The sequence below is a fragment of the Chinchilla lanigera genome, unplaced genomic scaffold (genome assembly GCF_000276665.1).
Source record: "Chinchilla lanigera isolate Chin_1 unplaced genomic scaffold, ChiLan1.0 scaffold00021, whole genome shotgun sequence".
In the NCBI taxonomy this organism is placed as follows: Eukaryota; Metazoa; Chordata; class Mammalia; order Rodentia; family Chinchillidae; genus Chinchilla; species Chinchilla lanigera.
The window spans coordinates 17,044,943-17,066,151 of NW_004955422.1; the positions used below are offsets into that span (position 1 = coordinate 17,044,943).

Below are 21,209 nucleotides of genomic sequence, written 5' to 3' on the forward strand. Positions count from 1 at the left end.
TTCTTTTAACTGGAGAATTGAGGCTATTTACATTTATAGTTATAACTGATATGTGTTGATTTGTCATTGTCATGTGATTTACTTGCATTGGTATCCTACTTTTTCTTTTTTTTTTTTTTTTCCTCCGGTACCGGGAACCGAACTCACGACCTTGCGCTTGCCAGGCAGGCGCTTTTTGCCGCTGAGCTAAATCCCCAGCCCTCTTTTAATAATTTTACTTACACCAACACGTGAAAAATATCATCACTCCAACAGTACTCAAAAATTATTCTTGAGCCGAGGATGGTGGCCTATTCCCAAAATCTCAGCTACTCAGGAGGCAGAGGCAGGAAGACTGCAAGTTCACAGCCAGCTTGGGCAATTTTAGCAAGACCTTGCCTCAAAAATAAAAAAATTAATACGAGGCGTGGTGACGCACACCTGTAATCCCAGCACTTGGGAGGCTGAGGCCAGAGGATCGTTTCGAGTTCAAGGCCAGCTTGGGCTACAAAGTGAGCTCAAGGCCAGCCTGAACTGCAGAGCAAGACCCTGTCTCCAAATAATAAATAAATAAATAAAAATAAATAAATAAATAAAAATTAAAAACTTTAAAAAGGGCTGGGAATGTAGCTTAGCACTAGAGCACATGCCTACCATCACTAAGCCTTGGGTTTAACTCTCAGTACTGCAAATTCAAAGGGAAAAAAATTACACTTGAGATACTAGCAACTGTTTTTTTAACTAAATTTGCAAGATCAGGAGTGTATTTTATACCCGCAGCAATCCCTAGCTGTGTGCCAAGTGTTCCATTACCCCACAAAGCCTGTAGCCCCCATCTGGACAGCTCTGATCTGAACAACCAAAGGGCCCCTCATATTACTGGATTTGTTAGGAAGTGGTCTTCACTGCAATGCTTTACTGTCCCAGTGGGTCTGCCATTCAGCCTGTAGGAGAGCACAGGCCCCAGAAGGCCAGCAATGTCCAGCACATGACTGTCGAGAAATGCACATACCAGAAGTGAAGCTGTTACTGGGGAGCACTGCCACAGACCCACATCTCCTGGGCTCGAAGGTGACCAGCAGCCGTCCATACAGCCCCGTGCGCTGGCTGGACACCTGCAGCTTCAGCAAACACACGCCCCGGCTCTGCAGCTCCTTCAGAGAGATGTTCTCCTGCCAGGACCTGGAAGACACCCAGGACTGATACCTCAGGACTTTTATATTCCTGTTTCTACCTCTACACACATAGGAAAGGGAACCGGGAAAGAAAGATGAAGGTCTGTCGTCACTAAGTCCTAGCAGGCCCCCTTGACCCTGACTCCCTCTCTGCCTCTCATCCTGGACACCCTACCCCGGTTCAAGGCCACATCACTGTTCACCAGGCCTAAACACAGCCTAACTGCCTTACCTCTGGGCTTCCCCACCAAGTGCCAGCAACAGCAGTCAAAAGGTCCTCCTAAAATGCTGATCTAGCCAGGCATGGTGGTACACACCTGTAATCCCAGCACTTGAGGCTGAGGCAGGAGAATCGCCCTGACTTTGAGGTCAGCCTGTACATAGTGAGTTCAAGGCCAGCCTGGACTACATAGTGCGACCCGTCTGAATGAATAAATAGCCAATCTAGCCACCTCCCTCACTGCTTAATCTTGTTTCCGCACAGCATACAACACAAGTGCCTTGGCAAGACCCTTCTCAGGCTGGTCCTGCCCTATCTATTCTTCATGGTCAGAAACAGATAAGCAAGTAGACAAGGTCACAGGAGCTTCCTCTGCCCGCCTGGTACTGTGCTGAGCACCTGACTTTTGTTCTCAGAGCAAACCTGTGGGGTGGGAATCACCTGGTTTTGGGAGATGAAGGCTGAGATACCTGCACGGCCACACAGCCACCGATAGAGGAGCTGGGCTTCTACTAAGATCCGTGCGACTGCAAAAGCTCTGACCCTCTTCCTCAAAAGCCTCTCAAAAATCAAGGGTTGAGTATGGAATCTGCCTGAATTCAAATCCTGACTCCCCCTGTGTTACCCCGGGCAAGTTTTTTAGCTCCTGTTTGTCTCAGTCTCTCTTTAGACAGGCAGTAAGAGTAACAATGACGTACTTCGTAGGGCGGGCATGAGGTTGAAAAGGATTAACACAGCCAAAGCATAGACGTGCTAGCTCTTCTTGCTCCGGGCAAATGGGTATTCCCCAGAATAAAGCCCGGCTCTCCCTCGGATCCCAGGTCTCCTTCAGGAACTCTCCCCACCCCTTCCACTGGCTAAACTCGCACCTTTCTCCGGGCTGTGCTCAGGCACCGCCTGCCCCAGGAAGCCCTCCCGATCGCACGCTCCCGCAGCTGGCACGGGTCGCGGTGGCGGGCTCTCCCTCTGCTCAGACCTGGCCTCCGCCCAGCCTTGTCCACGGCGGACCCTGCACCTTACTCATCTGGCTGGGTTCCGGCACGGGGCAGGCGCAAGCGACGCGGTTTTAAAGGAAAGGGCCGGAGCACTTGGGGGGGCGGGGAGGGCTGGGAAAGCCCAGCACCCAGGGGCGTGCGTTCGGGAGCAGGATTTCGGGGCGAGGGCAGAGGCTTCCTGGGCCCGTCAGAACCCGCCGCGCGAAGGCGATGAGCTGCATTCTTGCAGGTGACCACGCAGCAGGACTGGGGAGCGGACGCCCCTCAGAGAGACGGACCCCGTGAGGCGGGCGCCGCGGCAGCCCATACCTGCGCTCCTCCACCTCCGCGTCCCTCTCGAGTTCCAGCAAGTACAACTGCTTGGCCACGAAGGTCTCCACGGCGGCCGAAGCCATCGCAACCGCCAAGTGGTGTGCCGGGCGGACCCGTGTTTCCCACCGCCCTCGCGCTCCACGTCGGTCCCGTGCGTCGGCGCACAAGGTCGTGTCGCTTCCGCTTCCGGCTACGGGAAGATGGCGGCGGCCGTGGCCTCTTCGGCGTTGTCGGGCACCTTGGGGCGGCTGGTGTGTGCTTACAGCCGCAGCATCTTGACACCATCGGGGCCCGGCGCAGGTGAGACCAGGGCGGCCGGTGAAGTGAAGAAGCGATAAGAACGGTTCTCCCGATCGCTCCGCCACATGTGTGTCTAGGTCCGACCGTCAGAACGTTAGGTTCACTAAAAGCAGGATTGTTGTTTTATATTTACTACTGGTATATGCTCGCCCCTAGGCTGGTGTTTAACACGTAGCAGGTGCTCAGTGAGTGGTGAATGAATGAAATTTTTCTAAGGCATCAGATGAAGCCTCTGTTGAAACGCTCCAGGACCTCAGCCTTGCACTGCTGAAAGCGCAGCACATTTGTGCACCCGATCTGCTTCCCTGTAACTCTCACCTGTGTGCGGCCCCGCCCTGGAGGCCACTGTAAGGGTTGTGGTGTTTTCACTGAGTGGAGCGGCTCCTGCATAGTTTCAGCAGACTAGTGACGCGATCTGACCGAAGTTCCAACAGTCATTAGCTGCTGGTTAGAGAAGGGAGGTGAGATCGAGAACCGCGCATTTGTCCTAATCCAGGTGAGAGAAGGTGATGGCCTCTCTGAAATCAGTAAGTGGTTAGCTCCTGGGCTCCCTGCAGGGAGAGCCACCAGGTTTGCTGATAGATTGCCGTAGGGGTGTGAGAGAGAATGATTGTAAATAATGGCAGTTTGGAGCCTGAGCTGTGCTAGTCTGATTTGGCGTCCTGTGCAATGGGGAGGAGCATGGGAAAAGCATGTGTAGGAAGAGATCTTAGCCTTGTTTGGTGTGCGATACCCACCAGATAGAGGTGGCGATGCCACATAGGTGGTTGGGAGGGCCAGGCATGAAGTCCAGGCTGGAGGATAAACTCAGGAGTCACCAGCACATAAAGGACCCACCTGATACTGCAATCACTGGAGGAATCACCAGAGAGAAGAGGTGAAGCCCAAGGGCTAAGTCATAGGCTTCGGAGAGGGAAAGGAGAGACCAGCCAGGGAGACAGAATGGGGACCAACCAGCTTTGAAATGGTGAACTAAAAGAAAAAAGGTGAATTTCCGAGTAGAAAAATTACAGCTCAACTTTTTAAAAAACAGTAATTATTGAGAAATCTGCTTTCTGCTTTTCACCTGTGTTACTATGCATTTTCACTCTGAGCCCTTCTCAGTAGAATGGGGACTTTTTTGTCATTTGGTATGTTATTTACCGCACCATAACCTATTGCTCCAAAATTTAGCAGGTTAAGACAACAACCATTTCTTAGCACACACAGTTTCTGAGGATCAGGGAGCAGCGAGCTGGATGCCCCTGGCTCAGGTCTCTCACTAGAGTGTAGTTGGGCAGGTCAGCTGGACCTGCGATCACTCAAGGCTCCGCAAGGCCTGAGAACCAACTTGTAAGCTCACTTGTGGGTGCTGCCCATGCCCAATTCCTCACCACATGGGCCTGTGCATAGGGCTATTCTGTGACCGACAGCTTATAGCAGAAAGCTCCCAAGACTGTAGTATGGCAGTGCCTACAGCCAGAGTAGAGGGAACTACAGACAGAACGGAAGTTGCAGTCTTTCAGAACCTAGTCTTGGAAGCTTTCTGCTATAAGCTGTTGGTCACAGAGAGCAGCTGCGGCAGGGCTGGCTCATGCATGATAACATGGGGCAGGGCTTCCTCTTACGGGCTGCACCCACACTTGGCACCACTCACAGGGTCTGGACCTAGTGTGTGCCTGGTGGTCCTGGAAGGGGTATATAGGGTTGGTTCTGGCTGTAGACACTGTTGGATGGTGTGTACACAATCCTGACGCGCACAGCCAGTGACTCTTAAGTGAAGCTCTTTTGCTTGTTTGCCTGGATTTTTCTTAAGCAAGCTAACAGACTGTGTATCACCATCATGAGGGGCGTCTGCATTTTGTGGTAGTAATGACCGTGTTTCTCCTGTTCCCTCAGCCTCCCTCTGGTCTGCTGCTCGGAGCTTCAGTTCGCAGAGAGCTTCATTTTCGCCAGGGTAATATCAAAATGTGGGTCTAGTGACTCTTTTCCTTTCATGTGTAGAACTTGCGTAATTCAAAACTTCTTACATTTAAATTTAGTTTGTTCTCTTTTGCTTTACAATATTGGGGATCAAGCCCAGGGGTGCTCAACCACCAAAAAATTTCTCCAGCCCTTTTTTTTTAATTTTAAGACAGGGTCTCTCTAAGTTGCCCAAGCTGTCCACAGGCTTGTAGTCCTCCTGACTCAGGCTCCTGAGTAGCTAGAATTACAGGTGTGCACCATCGTGCCTGGCTCTACATTTGGGAGTTTGAGAATGTTCAAATTTTCTTACAACTTTTTGACAATATTTTTCTCAGACCCTTCAGTATAGACAAAACTGCGGGACTCCATGGAAAGAAAGATGTCCCTGGCCTACATTGCCAGCTCTCATCACAGACAGCTTTATTTCTCAATTCGGGATTTCAGACCAAGAAATTTGAGTTGCAAGAATCTTTAGGGAGCCGGGCGTGGTAGCTCATGCCTGTAATCCCAGCACTCGGGAGGCTGAGGCAGGAGTATCAGGCAAGAGGATCACTGTGAGTTCGAGGCCAGCCTCGCTACAAAGTGAGTTCAAGGCCAACCTGCAGTGCATAGCAAAACCCTGTCTCAAAAAGACAATAATAATAATAATAATAATAATCTCTTAGGAAAACTTACATAATTCAAAAAAGTCGTTTCATTGTTAGAATTTCAAACTTAGAAAATAATTTTTAATATAAACTGCAGAAGTAAGTTGGACAAAATCACACCAGTAGGAAGACCCAGGAGCAGCACAGGATAAAAAGGCCAGTAGGAAGCCCCCAGGTCCAGCGCTGCCATGCCCCACAGCCAGTGCCACCCAGCCAGGTGCAGGCCCTCGCTCAGCTCCTGCCGGGTGAGGCAGTGTGGGTGCCTCTTTCCATGCAGCCTGGTAAGAATTCAGCAAAGGCAGACATTTAAAGGTCACAAGAGCCGGGCATGTGGTTTGGTGGGAGGACACTTGTCCAGCAGGCACAAGGCCCTGGGTTCAGTCCCTAACACTGCAGGAACAATAAGTAAATAAGCTCAGTATAGCACCTGACATATAGCTCCAGCAGAAATTGCTGGCTGCACCAGGATTCTAAGCACTGGGGGACATAAGAAACTGTTTGCTTCAACAAGGAGAAGTTGAAAAACTGAATCTGAAAATAGGAAGAAATCCCAAGCGGCTTTTTTCTCATTTCCTAGGTGAGAGGCCCCAGCCTTGCTGCCAGGCACCGTTCCCCCATGTTCTTCCCATGGATCTTTCACGGCCTTCATCGGGCGTGGCCGCACCCAGTCACAGAGACAGTACATGTGGGCAGAGTAGTCAGCAGCGCCTTCCGGCTCTTCTCGGTCTCTCGTAGTCACTGCTGGGCAGCAGAGCAGAGTTTGTGCTCCTAGGGGCTGTGAGGCCTAGAGGGTAGGAAAGGTCCGTTTGTTTTACAGCTGTAGACAGAGCACATCTGCATGCCAGAGAGCGCCACAGACAGCCCAGCCTCGGTTCCCTGTGCAATGTGGTGCTCAGAACCCGTTACTAGTGGCCACTTAGCCACTGTGCTTGGAATGCCTTGCAGTTCTAGGGCGTCACACAGGAACCTGTCCTCGGGATGACACCAAAGGCGGGCAAGAGCCTAAGGAGCCAGCATTGGCTTTGCCCACGTCCTTCATCCTCTCAGTCGCAAGCTGTGCACACACGTACACACTCACACCAAGTCCCCCAGCACCCGGGCCTGTTCTGTGTGTGCCAGAGGATGGCTCACCTCGGCTGTGAGGCAGCATCCCTGGCAGGTGCAACGAACATGTAGGGCCTGAGTTGGGCACTCAAATCTTTGCCCTTCTGTCACCTAGTGCAAGCTATGTCTTAGGGACTCTGAGCAGTCTTTCACAGGCATGTGACTTGTGTTTATGACATGTTTTTTACAGATACGTTCCTAAAACATCCCTGAGTTCTCCACCTTGGCCAGAAGTTGTTTTGCCAGACCCAGCTGAGGAGACCAGATACCACACAGGTAAAGACGTTTCAGGGGGTGGCAATCAGAGCATGCCATCGGGCACCCTGCTGCAGCCAGCCACTGTGGTGGTGACTCTCACGTGGCAGGATTGGGTATTCCATGTAAACCCCCATGTTCATTTTGTAGTAACACTAAAATTTAAAATGCTCTTCCATTGCTAGGCGTGGTGGCACACGCCTGTAATCCCAGCACTTAGGAGGCTGAGGCAGAAGGATCGATGCAAGTTCAAGACCAGCCTGGGCTACAAAATGAGCTCAAGGCCAGCCTGAACTGCATAGTGAGATCCTGCCTCAAAAAGGCAAAAAAAAAAAAAAAAAAGCTCTTTCATTTAGCAAAGAGCCCTCAAGCCTCAGCCATGCTGCTGGCAGTAATAGGGGCAGGGTAGGTGGGGCTCAGCTCATCCCTGTCGGCCACGACTGGCAGGCGTGCTGACCTGCCCTAGACCCTGGAGAAATGTTACGCTGCTGGGAATGGTGCAGCCTACAGCCGTATGAGGAGGAGGGTCAGCCACCGCAGCTGTGTGGGAGAGCTGGATCCTCACTTTTCCAAAAAGCTGGAATTCCATGATATGGAGTAGGATCTTCTAGTATTTAAAATACCGTTCCACATACTGTTCAAGGTATATACAGTCACCCCTCAGTACCCATTGGAGATGGCTCCAGGAATTCCTGATGCTAAAATCCAGGTGCTCAATTCTACAAAATGGCAGTCCCTGGGCGTGGTGGTGCACACCTGTAACCCAGCCACTCGTGAGACTGGGGCAAGAGGATCACAAGTTCAAGCCTAGCCTAAGCAATTTAGTAAGACCCTTTTGGTTTTTTTGGTTTTTTTGTTTGTTTGTTTGTTTGTTTTTGTCTTTTTGAGACAGGGTCTAGGTATACAGTTCAGGCTGGTCTTGAACTCACTTTGTAGCCCAGGCTGGCCTCAAACTCGCAATGATCCTCCTGCCTGAGCCTCCCGAGCACCCTTTATTTTTGTTTTTTTTTGCTTTTTTGTTTTTGTTTTTGGTACTGGGAATTGAGACAGCCTTTCTTAAAACAATAAAAGGGGATTGGGGATAGAGCAGTTGTAGAGTACTTGCCTAGCATGTGTGAGCCCTTGGCTTCGATCCCAATACTGCAAAAAAAAGAAAATTTTAAAACAAGCAAAATATTTGCAAATAACCTACACTCATCCTCATGTATACTTGAAATCATCTCTAGATTACTAATACAATGGAAATGCCATAAATAGTTGTCCTGTACTGTTTAGAGGATTATGACACGGAAGTCTGTTACATGATCAGTGCAGGCACAGTTTCCTTCTGAGTACGGTACCTTCAGTCTGAGAGTGGTTGGACCTGTGGTGCAGAACCCAGGAACACAGGTGAGCAGCTGTGTTTCAAGAGTTCCACCCTTGCTGCCCAGTGCAGTTCCTGGCTTTGACTCCGCTTCCTGGCGGGAGCTGTCAGGTCCCTCCTGGGTGCCTGGCCCTAGGCCAGGCCGGGCTTTGGTGCCCAGTGGGCATCTGTTCAGAGCCGCGGGTGCAGAGTGGGGGGGGAACTGTGACCAGAATGAGGAGCAGCGACAGAAGCAGAGAAGGCCATGTGGGAGGCGTACAGGAGACTCTGCCCAGCCCATCGGGATATAACACTGGGTGCGCAGACGTCTCCATCCACCTCCAGGGTTTGCACACTCCCCAGCCCACTGGCTCCTTATTAGTAACAAACACAACTGCACAAGATGGGGGCTCTTCCCCACCAAGCTGTAGGAACGCAGCCAGGCATGCTGAGTGTCAGGCCAGAACGTCCCCAGAGGCAATTCAGGCCTGCTGTGAAGGCTGACAGGGCTGCCATCCATCAGGCTCCACGTGCCTAGCTGCCACTGTCCCGGCTCAGTATTCCTGACCCACGCAGGGCACATGTGCTGAAGGGTGTGCTGCAGGGGCTGGAGCCCCGGAGCCCTGCAGTGGAGAGCGGCTGGCGGGCCAGGGTGAGGTGGCAGCGCCTCTGCAGCTGGGCTGACCGCCGCTGCTTCCCCCGCAGAGGTTGTGAAGAAGGTGAACGAGCTGATCGCCACGGGCCAGTATGGCCGGCTGTTTGCTGTTGTGCACTTCGCCAGCCACCAGTGGAAAGTGACCCCTGAAGACCTGATCCTAATTGAAAATGACTTAGATATCAAGTGCGGAGAGCGGATCAGGCTGGAGAAGGTGAGGCTGTCGCATGGCTCTGTCCTCGGGTTAGGTAACCAAACGAGCAGTCCCCACGCCCCACTCCATCACCAGGGAGTGTCCCCAACTCTGTGATGGAGGCCACTGGGCTGGGCAGGGCAGCAGGGTGCAGGGGAGCAGGCTGCTCTTCGAGGACGGACAGCACCCAGCCCCGCAGATTGGCTCCTTCAAGGGAAACAGCACAGTTTCTCCGAGGATGAAAATATGTCCTTTGCTTTGCCTTGGGATATCTCATTAATCGATTCCCATAGCAGAATGTTTGATCACGAGTATAGAAAATCTCAGATAATCTCAGATAAGGATTGAGTTTTTCAGACCCCACTCATGGGATAAAGTGGTAAATGTCTGGTAAAGCACTGCTGTGGCATCAGATTTGATGGCTGCTCTTGTTAAACTATGGGAGCAGCTTGGGGCTTTTCCCCGGGTGCTTGTCAGCCACCCAACACCACTGGTCTCCCAGGTTAGCTGACCGGACCCGGCCTTCACTTACAATTCTGATGCTGTGTTCGGAGGTCTGTTTTATTTTTGCCTTCTCTATTTATAACATTATAACAACCCCTGCAATTTTTCAAGACATACTTAATTTTAAAAGCAATATAACCAGGCATGGTGATGCATGTCTATAATCCCAGCACTCTGGAGGCTGAGGCAGGAGGATTGATGCAAGTTCAAGGCCAGCCTGGGCTACAAAGTGAGTTTAAGGCCGGCCTGAACTGCATAGTGAAACCCTGTCTCAAAAAAAAAGCAATATATGTGATTCTGTCCATTATCTTTTTGGTACTGGGGATCAGACCTCTGAGCTAAACATTTGCTGCCTTACTCCTTACTGTGTATCTCAGGCTGGCCGCCTCAAACTTGAAATCTTCCCACGTCAGCCTCCAGAGTGCTGAGATTCCAGGCTGGTAATGTATACCATGATGCCCAGTCCTTATTTTAGACCTTAAGAAATGAATGTGCTCAGGCTGGGAGTGCAGATCAGTGGAAGACTATGCTTAGCATGCTCAGGCCCCAGGCCTCCATCACCAAAAACCAAAAATAAGTAGGACATACAATAGTGCATTTTTCTCTTTTTCTTTTTTTATTCTGTATTTGTACGTGTTTGTTATACTTAATGAATATATTCACCTTGGGGACACAGTAGTATAGCAAGATTTTTCAAAAGACATTACAGCTACTTCTCAGTACGTATATGAGAGGAGGTTGGTTCCAGGGCCCCAGCGGGCCCACAGTGAGATGGCAGTGTTTGCAGAGCGCCCACAAACACCCTCCCACGCTCTACTGATTCCCAGCTCCACGCCTCTGAGTGCTGTGTAAGTAGTGAGGGTTCCATATTGTTCTGAGAATAATAGGCGTGTGTGTTTAGTAGGGTTGAGGGTTTTATGTTTTTGTTTTTGTTTTTTCAAATACATTCATTCCACACTTGGTTGAATCTGTGGTTCAATCTCAAACACAAACCCAAGCGTACTGTATCTTGAAACATTTCACATTAACTAAAAATTATAGAAAGCCTCACCTAACGTAGCTTGTTTTCCGTAACTTAGCAAATCCTGAAGTACAAAATATTTCATGCACAAATTAACTCTAATGTGTGTGTGTGTGTGTGTGTGTATTTTGGCCTAGTGTGTATGAAGACCTGGGTTCTAGCCCCAGTCTTGCTCCCCCTCAAAAGAATTATTCTCCTTACCAAATATGCATCACTTGTTGATGTTCTTTTGTCCTTAGACGTTTTAGTATGACTGGATTTTTTTCTCACAGTAAAATGTGAGGAAGTCTTCTGATATCTGATGAAAACATTATTGCACTTGCAGTACAAAGATGTTTTCATTTTATTTGTTGTTGCTGTTGCTGATTTGCAGTTCTGGGGATGGAACGCAGGACCTCACATATGTTAAGCAAGTGCTGTTCCCTGCACTATACCCCGAGCCCTTTTTATTTCATTTTGACACAGGGTCTTACTAAATTCTTTTTTTTTATTTTTTTATTTTTTGGTTCTTGGTTTTTTTCCGGTATCAGGTATTGAACTCATGACCTGGCGCTTGCCAGGCTGTGCCGCTGTGCTAAATCCTCAGCCCCTGGTCTTACTAAAATTCTGTAGAAGCAGATTAGTGTTACAGTTTTCCCGGTGCAGAGAATGTTTGCCTGCTTGTGTGGAATTTAGTCATTAAAAGAATACAAGCTGGGCATAGTGACATACGTTATAATCCTAGCACGTGGGAGAGTGAGGCAGGAGGATTGCTACAAGTTTCAGGCCAGCCTGGGCTATATAGTGAGACCCTGTCTCTAAGTAAATCAATGAATGAGCCAGGCTTGATGGCTCACTCCTATAACCCCAGCACTCAGGAGGCTGAGGCAGAAGGATCATTACAAGTTTGAGGCCAGCCTGAATTGCATAATGAGACACTATCTGAAAAAATGAATGATTGCTGGGTATTTTGGCATATGCCTCTAATCCCAGCACTTGGGAGGCTGAGGCAGAAGGATCACTGCGAGTTCAAGACCAGCCTGGGCTACAAAGTGAGCTCGAGGCCAGTCTGAACTGCATAGTGAGACCCTGTCTCAAAAAGACAAGGAAGGAAGGGAGAGAGGGAGAGAGGGAGAGGAATACATTTGCCAGGCATGGTAGTGCATGCCTGTAACCCCAACTATGTGGGAAGCTGAGATAGGAGAATCACAAGTTTGAAGCCAGCCTGTACAATGTGGTAGGACCCTGTCTTTTAATTTGTTTTAAAAGGAATGGCAAAGGTAGAGTACTTCCTCGTGTGCAGGAGGCTCAGAGTTCAATCCCCAGTACTACCCCCCTGCAAAAAACAAGGAATACAGTTGAACCTGTATCTTTACACTATTAGCATTATTGTGAACTCTTCCAAAGACACCATAGTTTCGTTTTGTTTTTAATAAAGTACAATTTAAATAAGAAGTTAGGCTGAGGATATAGCTCAGCAGCATAAGTGCGTGCCTGGCAAGTGCAAGGTGCTGAGTTCAATTCCTGGCATCTCCCAAAAATAAATAAACAAGGGGCTGGGGATTTAGCTTAGCGAGGTCGTGAGTTCAATTCCCAGTACCAGAAAAAAAAAAACAATAAATAAATAAACAAACAAACAACTAGGAGGTTAGTAGTTCTAGCTGCACAACCATAGCATCCAATAATCAAAACGTATGTACCCTTCCTCTGAGGGCCCCCAGGGTATTTACGTAAGATAGCCCCCTCTCCTGCTGGCGGGAATCCCCACCTCTTTAATGGTAATAATTCCTTGTATAGCAGATCCAATCCTCACTGCAATGTGCCACATTCAGGTCACCGAGGGTCCTTAACTTTGAGATGTGTTCACATGGCTTCCTGTTCTTGGTGGCTTGTATATTACTCTAATAACAAGCTGCTGATGAAATGCTCCTTGTGTATTTTTCAGGTCCTGCTGGTTGGAGCAGACAACTTCACGCTGCTTGGCAAGCCACTCCTTGGGTAATGCACTGCTGGACACCGGGATGATTAGGGCCGGATATGCAGGCTGCAGCCAGTGCTGTCGGGGCGGGTGGAGGCAGACACGCACCCCCACGACAGCACTGAGCACAGCAGTTTCCTGCGTTATAGCAGTGGATATTTAGTGTCCCTCGAGGAGTCAACCAGGCCAGGCTATCAGTCTGCTACTAATTTATTACATTACAGCCTTTAAGAATGTTTTGGCAAAGAACTGTTCTTTGTTGTGCTTTTTTTTTTTTGTAGTTTTCAAAATGTTTACAGTGAGGGCATATTGTTTGTACTGCATAATCAAAAAGAAAGGTAAAACTTCATTTTAAGAATCCTCACAGGAAGTTTAGTAAGACATTAGTAAAACTGAAAGTTAGGGCCAGGGTGTAGCTCAGTGGTACAGTGCTTGCGTAGCATACCAAAGGGCCTGAGTTCAATCTCCAGCACTGGGGAGAAAAGAAATGGGAAAATAATAAGATTCACCACTGTTTATTTTTCTTCCTCCCAGAAAGGATCTTGTTCGAGTTGAAGCCACAGTCATTGAAAAGACAGAATCATGGCCAAAAATCAACATGAAATTTAAGAAGAGGAAAAACTACAGGAAGAAGAAAAGTAAGTGAGAGACTGTGTGCCCTGTGTCTTGCCCCTGGGGCTGGATGGATGGGTGAGGACGCGCTCACTGCCCAGCCTGCCGATCCCTGTAGTAACCGTGACCTTTCGCCTCCACTGTGGCGCAGCGTGCGTGCAGCACGGGACGTGTGAGAGACGTCGGGGGCCTCTCGGGCCATGCTGGAAAGTGGAAGTGATTCAGATGTCCGCCCTGGAGACCGGACCCTCGGGTGGGGATGTTCTCTGGGTGGAGTGGTGTCCAGCAGAGCAGAGGAGAAACTGCCCGGTGCCCCTGCAGCAGGGCTGGGGTTAGCTTACGACAGACAGGACAGGGCCGTCTTCCGGGGTTCAGCCAGTCACTGTCCTTGTTGCTGGGACTGATAGCTGACACTCACAGCTGAAAGGAGAGGTTTATTTTGGCTCACTGTTGCCATCTGTAGGCCACTGGCTCGGAGCAGGATGGCAGGGCAGAGGAGCATAGGGGAGGATCTCTGTTCACATCAAGGAGCCAGGAAGCAGAGAGCTAAGGGAACCCGCTACCTGCTTCCACGTCAACCCCTTCCCCCAGCCCCAGCCTCGTAACATCACACTTAGGTATAGCACCCCAATGAGTCAGTCACCTATCAAAAGCCCTGATTTGAGCACGGGGGGGGGGGGGGGGTACAGATATAAACAGCAACAGTGCCAAACCCCTGGGTTGGGGGTGTAGCTCATTGATAACTTACCTTGCCTAACAGTACCAAACACTACTTGGAATACTGAGGCAGGAGGATATGAAGTTTGAGGCCAGCCTAGATAACTTAGTGGGACCCTGTCTCAAAAAATAAAAAAAGGACTGGGATGTAGCTCAGTGCAAGTGTCCTGGGATCAGTCCTCAGTACTGCAAAAAGGAAGAAATAAAACTTAGTGATAAGCAGAAGTTACACTTTGGGGCACACACACATATATGTGCCCAGGTGTACTAGAGGTTTTAAAGGGAGAGGAGTAAGCCCAGAAAACTTGGCTGTGGTGACCTCTGCAGGGCAGCAGTGGAACAGGCTGCTGAGATGCTCAGCCCATGAGCCCTCATTTCCCAGTTAGCCAGTCAGGTCACAGCGGTCCATGTATTATTTTACCTTACCGACGTCACTTTAAATTTTCATGCATTACTGTTGTCCATCCCAGAGCCTCGTGCCTGCTCTGCCACTGAGCTATACCGCAGCCCACATTGAATCTTTCAGGAATAAGCGCACCCACAGTGAGATGGAGCCAACCAAGCACAGTGTCCTGAGGGCGCTCACGGACAGTGGGCGGGAAGGTACAGGCCGAGGCCAGCATGGATGCCAGACTAGGTGCCAGACTGGCTGTTATGAGTAGTGGGGCCTTTTGTTTGGAGACTGGAGGGAGAGGAAACTGAGGGGGCCACAGGGCCCGGGTGGGGACTCCCCCCAGCCCGAGGGCAGCAGCATCCAGGGGGCCGCAGAGAGGATGCAGTTGGAAGCACCCGGGTACCCGTGGGAGGGGCCTGTGGCAGCCAGCCCAGACCTGGTTCTGGACACAGGTGATGGCAGAGTGAGCAACGGCCAAAGCCCAGCTGTAGGGGGAGCGAGGAGCCACAGAGGTGGGCAGGCCGGAGTCCTGGGGTACTACAGAGCCTGGGCACACAGATGGAAGCTGAGTGACAGGTCAGTGGGGGCGTTCCCAGGATGGTGGCCAGCCTGGGCTCACGAGGGACCCTCTGTGGTGCTCGTGAGGTGATGCCATGCTTGGAGCTGGTGCCCCTGCAGTGGCCTGGTGTGGTGTGAGTGCTGTGGGGGTGGGGGTAGTGAGTGCCAGCTTTCTGCAGGAGGGCGCGTGAAGGCCCCTGGCCCTCTCCTGGTTTCCTGCCCATCAGAGGGGCAGCTGCATCCAGCACCACAGCCCCTCTCCCCGTCTCATCCTGGAGGGCTCACCCAATGGGTCTGGCCTCACTCGCTGCATTGTGCTTGACCTGCTACAGAATGCTGTCCCTGGTGATTTGTGTCACTCAGCTCTCGGTTACAACAGCTGGCCACTAGCAGTGGGGCGTAGTTACATGGAGCCCACAAGGAACAGGTCGGACTGTGCGGGCGGGAGCCGTTCCTGTCCCTTGCATTCCCAGGAAGCTTTAGAATGAGCCCTGAGCTCCTTCCCATCCAAGTCCAGAGGCCTCAGTGGACCGGCAGGAGTGGGTACCTTGCCTGGAGGCCTGTGGCCTTCCAGCCTCAGAGCCGCGTGTGGAGCCGGTGAGCCGGGCAGGCAGTGCACACCTTGGTGACGCGGGGCGCGGGGCATTGAGGGGCCCACGCTGGCTGGGAGGAGGGCTGCGCCCTCAAGGCGAGCTGGTGCCAAGGCGGGGTCTCTGTGGACACGGCCAGCAGCGCCGAGCGTCACAGCCCTCGAAACAGTGGACCGGATCTGGTCAAGCCTGTGGCCATGTTTTCTTTTCCAGTTATCGTGAACCCCCAGACCATCCTCCGGATTAACACCATTGAGATTGCTCCGTGTTTGCAGTGATCCCCGGGCCAGCGCCTAAGTCTAAAACGAGCTGGGCACGACGGCACACACCTGTGACCCCAGCACTCTGGGAGACCGAGGCAGGAGGATGGGAAGTCTGAGCCCAGCCCGGGCAAGTTGCTGACTTCGCAAGACCCTGTCTCCGAATAAAAAGGGCTGGCTGTGTGAAGGGACAGAACCTTCACACTTCACTCAGTGTGAAGACCCAGGGTTCCTTCATTCCTCAGTAGCGCGAGGGAGGTGGGGGAATAAACTCCTATTTTCCAAGATGGTTGATCTTTGTTCAACAGAAAAACTTGTATGAGCAGATGCTTCCTGAGCCAGAGAAAGGAGCCCTGGAAGAATGGCAGGCGCGGCCCCCTGGCCCGCGTGGACACGTGTGTAGGAGAGAAAACACTATTCTTGGCAGCCTCCACCCTGGGGCAGCGGAAGACACAGCGGGGGCTGGAGAGTGCATGTTAAGAGAGGCACAGCCTGGATTCCACTTCAGGATGAGGGGGGGAAAACCAGGAGCAAGATCCATCTCTGAGTTTCCCAGACACACTCGTCCCTGGCTGCAGTTCCGACCGGGCCGTCGGTGCTGCGTCCCTGCCTGTGTCCTGGTGGAGCAGGTGGTGCTTGGGCAGAGCAGCATGGCAGGCAGCCGGGAGGGCAGGGGAGGCCGAGGCCCAGGACAAGGAGGATGGCCCAAGGGAAGGCGCAGCACCTGCCGGGGACTGGCTGCGGCCCCCAACGTTCCCATGAGTTTTGAACTTGATCCTGGCAGTGGCAGCAACCGTGTGGGTTGGGCAGGTCTCAGGGAGGCCCTGCCGGGAAGCTAATACAGGGAAGTTAGGACAAGGTCAGGAGCCCTGAGTGGCCAAGGGAATCAGCCCAGAGAAAGGAGTTGGCAGAGGGGCTCGGCTGAACCAGGCACCCGAGTTGGAGCATTGGTGGAGACAGGCCGTCCAAGAGAAGAGCCAGGGCTCCCCTGTGAGAGTAGAAGCTGGGGTCAAGCTGTGGTGAGTATTTTCCTCCCTGTGACCCAGGAGCACTTGAGCCGCTCTGAGATCTGGAACACCTACCGGGAGACCTCTGTGTTGGGTGCTGCTGGGCGCTGGCTGATTACCTGCAGTACCCTCCGTGTGCAGCAGGGGGCAGTGCCCTGCTGGCCCCAGGACCCCAGCCTCCTAAAGGGAGGAGCCTCAGGCCCTAGGGCGCCACTTGAGCTGTGGGGACCCTGGAGCAGGAAGGCTGTCCACAGAGCCTGAGGGGTGCTGTGCACTTTACAAGTTCTGACAAATGTCTGCTCTGCATCTGGTGCTGTCTGCAAGCCCAGCTCCAGAGCCCTGGACCCATCCTGTCCCCTCCCCAGTCTTCTGGGTTCCTTCTGGGGTGCGCACTCCGAACCCTTTGAGTTGTGCTCATCCGCACTTCATACCGTGCTCAGCCACAGAAGTGCCAACAGCGGCCGCCTGCGCCAGGCAGGTCACCACACGCTTGTTCCCTGGACTGCACCTGGGCTTCCCCAGCCCCTGTCACCCCAAAACTCGGGTCAGGCATAGAAGTAGAGCAGTAAAGGACACAGGAAATGGGACAACCCAGCAGCTGAGCACCCGGGCTTTAGATCAGACCTCCACCCCCATCACTCACTGATGTCTCCCCATGTGCTTCCACACCTGCCCAAGAGAAAAGATTCTAGAACCTTCCATAGAGCGTGCTGTGCTGATGACCTTAGCCCCCAGCCCAAACACCACCCCACCTTGTACCAAAATGACCTCCAGGGGGCGCTGCTGGCTTCAGCCATGGCCACTCTCCCAATGGGTCCCTGCTGGGAAAAGAATGTAGCTGCCAGCTCTTATCTCGTCCAGGTTCATTGTGATCTGATACAAGGGTCTGGGGCCGTGCAGCCTTGGGCAGGCCACACACAAAGACAAAGGCCTCATCGTGGGGGTTTTTCCTTTTTTCTTTCTTCTTTTTTTTTGAGACAGTCTCATTAAGTTGCCAGGTAGCCCAGGGTTGGGTGTGAGCTTGAACTTGGCAACCTTTCTGCTTCAGCCTCCCAGGGTGCTGGGATGACAGGCCTGTGCCACAATGCCTGGCTGATTTTCAAACACAGTTACCTTAATTAGTCTTAATAACTATGCGGTAGTCTTGATGAGGTAGGAAAGAGGCATTCGTCGGCACTGATCTGTGTCACTAGCTCACAGGGCCCCCCCATCCTGTGTCAGGGGCTCCCTCCCTGTCATCTCCAACCCCTCCTGAGCTTGCTGTCGGCACATGAGTGTTGGTGTCCATGTGTTCCTCCTCTGCCACCCTGCACATCTGGGCTGATGGGCGAGGGGGGGGTTCACATATCCATTTGTTTAGGGTTTTATTCTGTGGTGCTGAGGGTGAAATCCAGGGCCCTGCAAATGCTTGGCATTCTCTTTGCCACCATGCTGCCCGCCAGCCCTGGTCTCTTATTTGCTAACGTGCACCCAGCAGCAACCCCACACCAGGCATGCGCAGCTCTGTTGAGTGAATGCACGTCCCCTCAAAATCCCCAACTCCAGGCAGCTAGGAGCCAGTGAGGTTAGACCTGGCGAGGGCCGATTGGCTTCTTCCTTAGAGTGCAGCTGTCTGTGGGATCCGGGGCACACTCAGGAGGGTAGCGTAGTGTTGGGTAAGGCCAGTGGCCTAGGAGTTTTGTAGAAGACAGAGTCCTGGGTGTCCATGGCCAGACCTGGCTCTGGAAGCATCCAGTGTGTAATTTGTACTGTGAGGCAGCAGGGCTTGGTGGTCAGCAAAGGGATCACCTGGATGCCCCCAGCCTTGACCCTCCCCATTGGCATGTGGCTCCAGGGGACCCAGTGATGAGGACAGCAGCTGCTTACGGCCTTTTGTCCTGGCATCTGGCTCCTGAACCACCAACCTGCAACAGCCCACAGCTAAGAGAGCGCACTTGGAAGGCTGGGTGCCCTTCAACTCAGCCCCTGGCCACATGCCTCGTCCCATGACAGCCCAGCAGGGTCAAAGCCCTGGGCCCAGCACAGAAACGGGGGTTGGTGCAGAAGCCTCGGCTGCCTAGTATTCCAAGGAGACACCTCTGACTTCCCTCTCTTTCTTCTTTCTTGCTGCCCATGGCTGCCAGGGGGCATGGAGCCCCTTGACCCAGACCAAGGTGCTGAGAACCCGGGTGTGATGTATGGAGCAAAGGTGTGAGGGGCTGCCCTACGCAGGGCAAGTCAGGGCAGGTCATAAACCTCGGGGCTGGCAGCACCCTATCAGATTGCCTCTGGAAATGATCTCTGGGAGGCAAAGGTCACTTCCTCAGGGATGTTTTAAAGTGAAATGACGTAGTTTGAGCCCCGCCATGCACAGGGAGGTAGAAGCAGAGGGGAGCTGGGCCCAGGGGCTCAGAGCCTGGACCCGGAGGGCTGCGCAGAGTGGGGTTCCCGCCATCCCTTCAGCTCCCAGAAGCGTTCGCCGAGAGCGTCCTGCGCCAGGACAGCAAACACCCTCGGAGTGCTCTCAACCTCCTCCTGCCAACCTGGCCGTGGACACTGCTATCTGTTATGTTCTAGATATGATACGGAGAGATTGTGCCATGGAGAGGTGCCAGCCCAGCTCAGTTTCACGGTGGCTGCACTTTGGAACCCTCCGGCCTGCCTGTCAGGGTCAGACACACGCCCTACCGCAGCAAACAAACCCAACTCCCTGGCCTGCACAAACCCGGGCACAGGTTAGGGAACTGTTTGTCCCTGGTTCCTGGCACAGAACTCCCGAAACCCATGGGATTTCCTGAGGAGTGTGTTTTGTAATTCATAATGACGTCTTTCGGATCATACCTGGGTTTATGCCGATGAGGTAACCTAGCACGGGGCCCCCAGAAGGTCTGAGGAAGGGGCCCTGTCACCAGAAAGACCAGGTGACCAGAAGACTGGGACTTTCAGTACCCCCACCGACCTCAGGGCAGGGCAGGGCTGGAGATGAAGCTCCAGTGAGCGCTGGAGACACTGGAACAACCGGATGTGACGGACCCCAGGAGGCCGAGGCTGCGGAGGTCCTGCAGCTAGCAGCCCAAGATGCTCTGGCACGGCTCACTTGGCTGTTCCTGAGTTGTCTGCTTTTTGTCATAAACCAGGAAACAAAAGTGACGTCCTCCCCTGAGTTCTGTGAGTCCCTCAAGCAAATGTTCTAACATCAGGAGAGCCTCGGACACCCGATGTGTAACCATGGGTCAGAAAAACTGAGGATGGACCAGCAGCTGGCACCTGCAGTGGGGGCAGTCTTGCGGGCCTGCTCGAAGCCAGGGGGCTGGTGTGGGAACTGAGTTAAACCGCAGTGCACCCACTAGGGTTGGGGGGCTGCTAAGCATAGCACCCCAGACACCCGGTGTCCGCATGTGCAAAGGAACACAGTGATTGCTCGGCCTTGAGATTTGCTTGAACGGCCTGGCTCGCAGACACAGTAGGTTTGGGGAGAAAAAGGACAGAAGCGTGGGGGATGGGGAACTTTGACCCGTGGGTGGCCACGTAGTCACCCCGTGAGCACAGCAGCTGCACTGAGGCCACTGCTGAAGACGGAAGTTGCCGGTGGGAGCTAGAACAGAGCAGGCTGCCAGGCCAGGCAGGCGGGTCCCTGGGTACATGTGGGTGGAAGTGGTGGCCAGGTGTGGTGGCACATGACCATAGTCCCAGCTACTAGGGAGACGGAGGCAGGAAGATTGCAAATTCCAGGCCAGCCTGGGGAACTTAGGGAGGCCCTGTCTCAAAAAAAGAAGGACAGGGCTACAGCTCAGTGGGACAGCATCTGCCTCTCGTGTGTGATCCTGGGTTCTGTATCCAGCACAGGAAGGAGAAAAGGGGGAGGAACGGGAAGAAGAGGAAGGGGGAAAGGAGGGAAAGGAAAGGAAAGTGATGGAGGCCACTGTAAAGTGGCTCTGAGCAGGATTTTTTGGGTGTTTTTTGTTTGTTTGTTTTTGTTTTTTTGTTTTTTGTTTTTTGTCTTTTTGTTTGTTTGTTTTTTGGTACCGGGAATCGAACTCAGGACTTTGCACTTGCCAGGCACTTGTGCCGCTGCGCTGTACCTGGCCCCTTTTTTGTCTTTTTGAGACAGGGTCTCATTATGCAGTTCAGGCTGGCCTTGAGCTCACTTTATAGGCCAGGCTGGTCTTGAATTTGCAATGATCCTCACAACAATACTCAAGCCTCAGCCTCCCGAGTGCTGGGATTACAGGTGTGCACCACCATGCCTGACCCTGAGCAGGATTTAAATTAACCAATTGGCTTGCCATGTTTACTTGTGAGTCTGTCTGAGGCCTAATCCCTTGTCTGGAGATGGGCAGTGGACTCATAGTAAGTGAACCTCTGTGAGTCACTGGTCCCCACTGAGGCCTGTAATGGTGGGTAAAGACTGAATGCCTCAAAGGACAAGGTAACAGCCAAGGACATGGGGCTCCAACCTCTATTAATTAGATTAAGACTGTAGCTGCAG

The 21,209-nt window shown here is 52.3% G+C and overlaps 2 protein-coding genes across 2 annotated transcripts in view; one reads left to right on the plus strand and one right to left on the minus strand.

Moving 5' to 3' along the window:
* Window positions 1-2,782, minus strand: part of Ighmbp2 (immunoglobulin mu binding protein 2) — a 29,870-nt gene extending 27,088 nt beyond the window's left edge. The window contains exons 1-2 of the mRNA XM_005384263.2: window positions 2,679-2,782; window positions 992-1,161 (exon numbers count right to left, since the gene is read on the minus strand). Of these exons, the coding sequence (XP_005384320.1) occupies window positions 992-1,161; window positions 2,679-2,764 (256 nt within the window). The 5' untranslated portion in view covers window positions 2,765-2,782. The remainder of the gene's footprint in view (window positions 1-991; window positions 1,162-2,678) is intronic.
* Window positions 2,783-2,839: 57 nt separating this feature from the next.
* Window positions 2,840-16,021, plus strand: Mrpl21 (mitochondrial ribosomal protein L21). Its single transcript, XM_005384261.2, has 7 exons — window positions 2,840-2,981; window positions 4,860-4,917; window positions 6,867-6,952; window positions 8,979-9,142; window positions 12,571-12,623; window positions 13,138-13,241; window positions 15,688-16,021. Exons 1-7 carry the CDS (start codon window positions 2,882-2,884, stop codon window positions 15,750-15,752), a joined length of 630 nt encoding a protein of 209 aa, XP_005384318.1. The 5' UTR covers window positions 2,840-2,881; the 3' UTR covers window positions 15,753-16,021.
* Window positions 16,022-21,209: the final 5,188 nt, after the last annotated feature.